This window comes from Lottia gigantea, assembly GCF_000327385.1.
Source record: "Lottia gigantea unplaced genomic scaffold LOTGIsca_2503, whole genome shotgun sequence".
Lineage (NCBI taxonomy): Eukaryota > Metazoa > Mollusca > Gastropoda > Lottiidae > Lottia > Lottia gigantea.
The window spans coordinates 3,351-4,560 of NW_008708756.1; the positions used below are offsets into that span (position 1 = coordinate 3,351).

The 1,210-nt window shown below is 32.1% G+C and overlaps 1 protein-coding gene across 1 annotated transcript in view; it reads right to left on the minus strand.

Annotated features, from left to right (window-relative positions):
* LOTGIDRAFT_176674 (hypothetical protein) overlaps positions 1-1,210 on the minus strand; it is a gene marked incomplete at both ends in the record, with an annotated part of 3,922 nt that extends 2,712 nt beyond the window's left edge. Inside the window, 2 exons of the mRNA XM_009055806.1 lie at positions 258-356; positions 1,100-1,210. Of these exons, the coding sequence (XP_009054054.1) occupies positions 258-356; positions 1,100-1,210 (210 nt within the window). The remainder of the gene's footprint in view (positions 1-257; positions 357-1,099) is intronic.

Consider the following 1,210-nt stretch of genomic DNA (forward strand, 5'->3'; position numbering starts at 1 on the left):
GAGCGGCTTAAGGGGAGTAAGGGGTTAAGAGGGCTCATATAGTAAACTCAAGTAAACAGTAAGTACCAACTTCAATTTATACTATAAACATTTAAAGTTGGGTTCCCTTATTTTCCATCAAGTCTTTAATTAACTCTTAGCTTATTACCAAGGGAATGCTGACGAATTTAGCATTATAGAACGATCAATTTGTCTTTTTTCTATTATCCAGTCTGTACAGTCAAATTTTCAGAATTAAAGACAAAAAGATTGTTTACCTGACTAACACAATGTGCCTCATCTATAACAAATCTATCTAAAACTTTACGATTATACAGATGTTGAAAACAGCTCAATAACTTATCACTGGCTACAATCTATAATAGGACAAAATATAAATAAATTAAACTGACACACAAAGCATGTAATATGCCAATGAAACAGCTCTAGAGGCTTGTTATCAGATACATCGTAACATTAACTGATTGTAGAGATGTTTTATAATTTTTCTATGTATATCAGGAACACTGATAGCATTGATTTCCACCATTCCAATTTTCAATCAGATGTCTGTGGTTCTTGTTAAAGAGATTGTAGAGATGTTTTATAATTTTTCTATGTATATCAGGAACACTGATAGCATTGATTTCCACCATTCCAATTTTCAATCAGATGTCTGTGGTTCTTGTTAAAGAGATTGTAGAGATGTTTTATAATTTTTCTATGTATATCAGGAACACTGATAGCATTGATTTCCATCATTCCAATTTTCAATCAGATGTCTGTGGTTCTTGTTAAAGAGATTGTAGAGATGTTTTATAATTTTTCTATGTATATCAGGAACACTGATAGCATTGATTTCCATCATTCCAATTTTCAATCAGATGTCTGTGGTTCTTGTTAAAGAGATTGTAGAGATGTTTTATAATTTTTCTATGTATATCAGGAACACTGATAGCATTGATTTCCATCATTCCAATTTTCAATCAGTGGTTTTTGCAATTCCACTATAACTATGTCTACACTTATCAATGACCCCCAATACTGAGTAGTAGTTTAGAAAAGGCAATTGTAAATTTACAATACTAAGCATCCTGATCGAAGCAATAATTTGGTTTACCTTTTCTGGAGTGACGTATAATAACTGTACGCCTGGTTCTCGTTGATATAACAGATTATAAATCTGACTAGATCGAGTCAAATCAACATCACCAGATAGACTTGCTGCTCT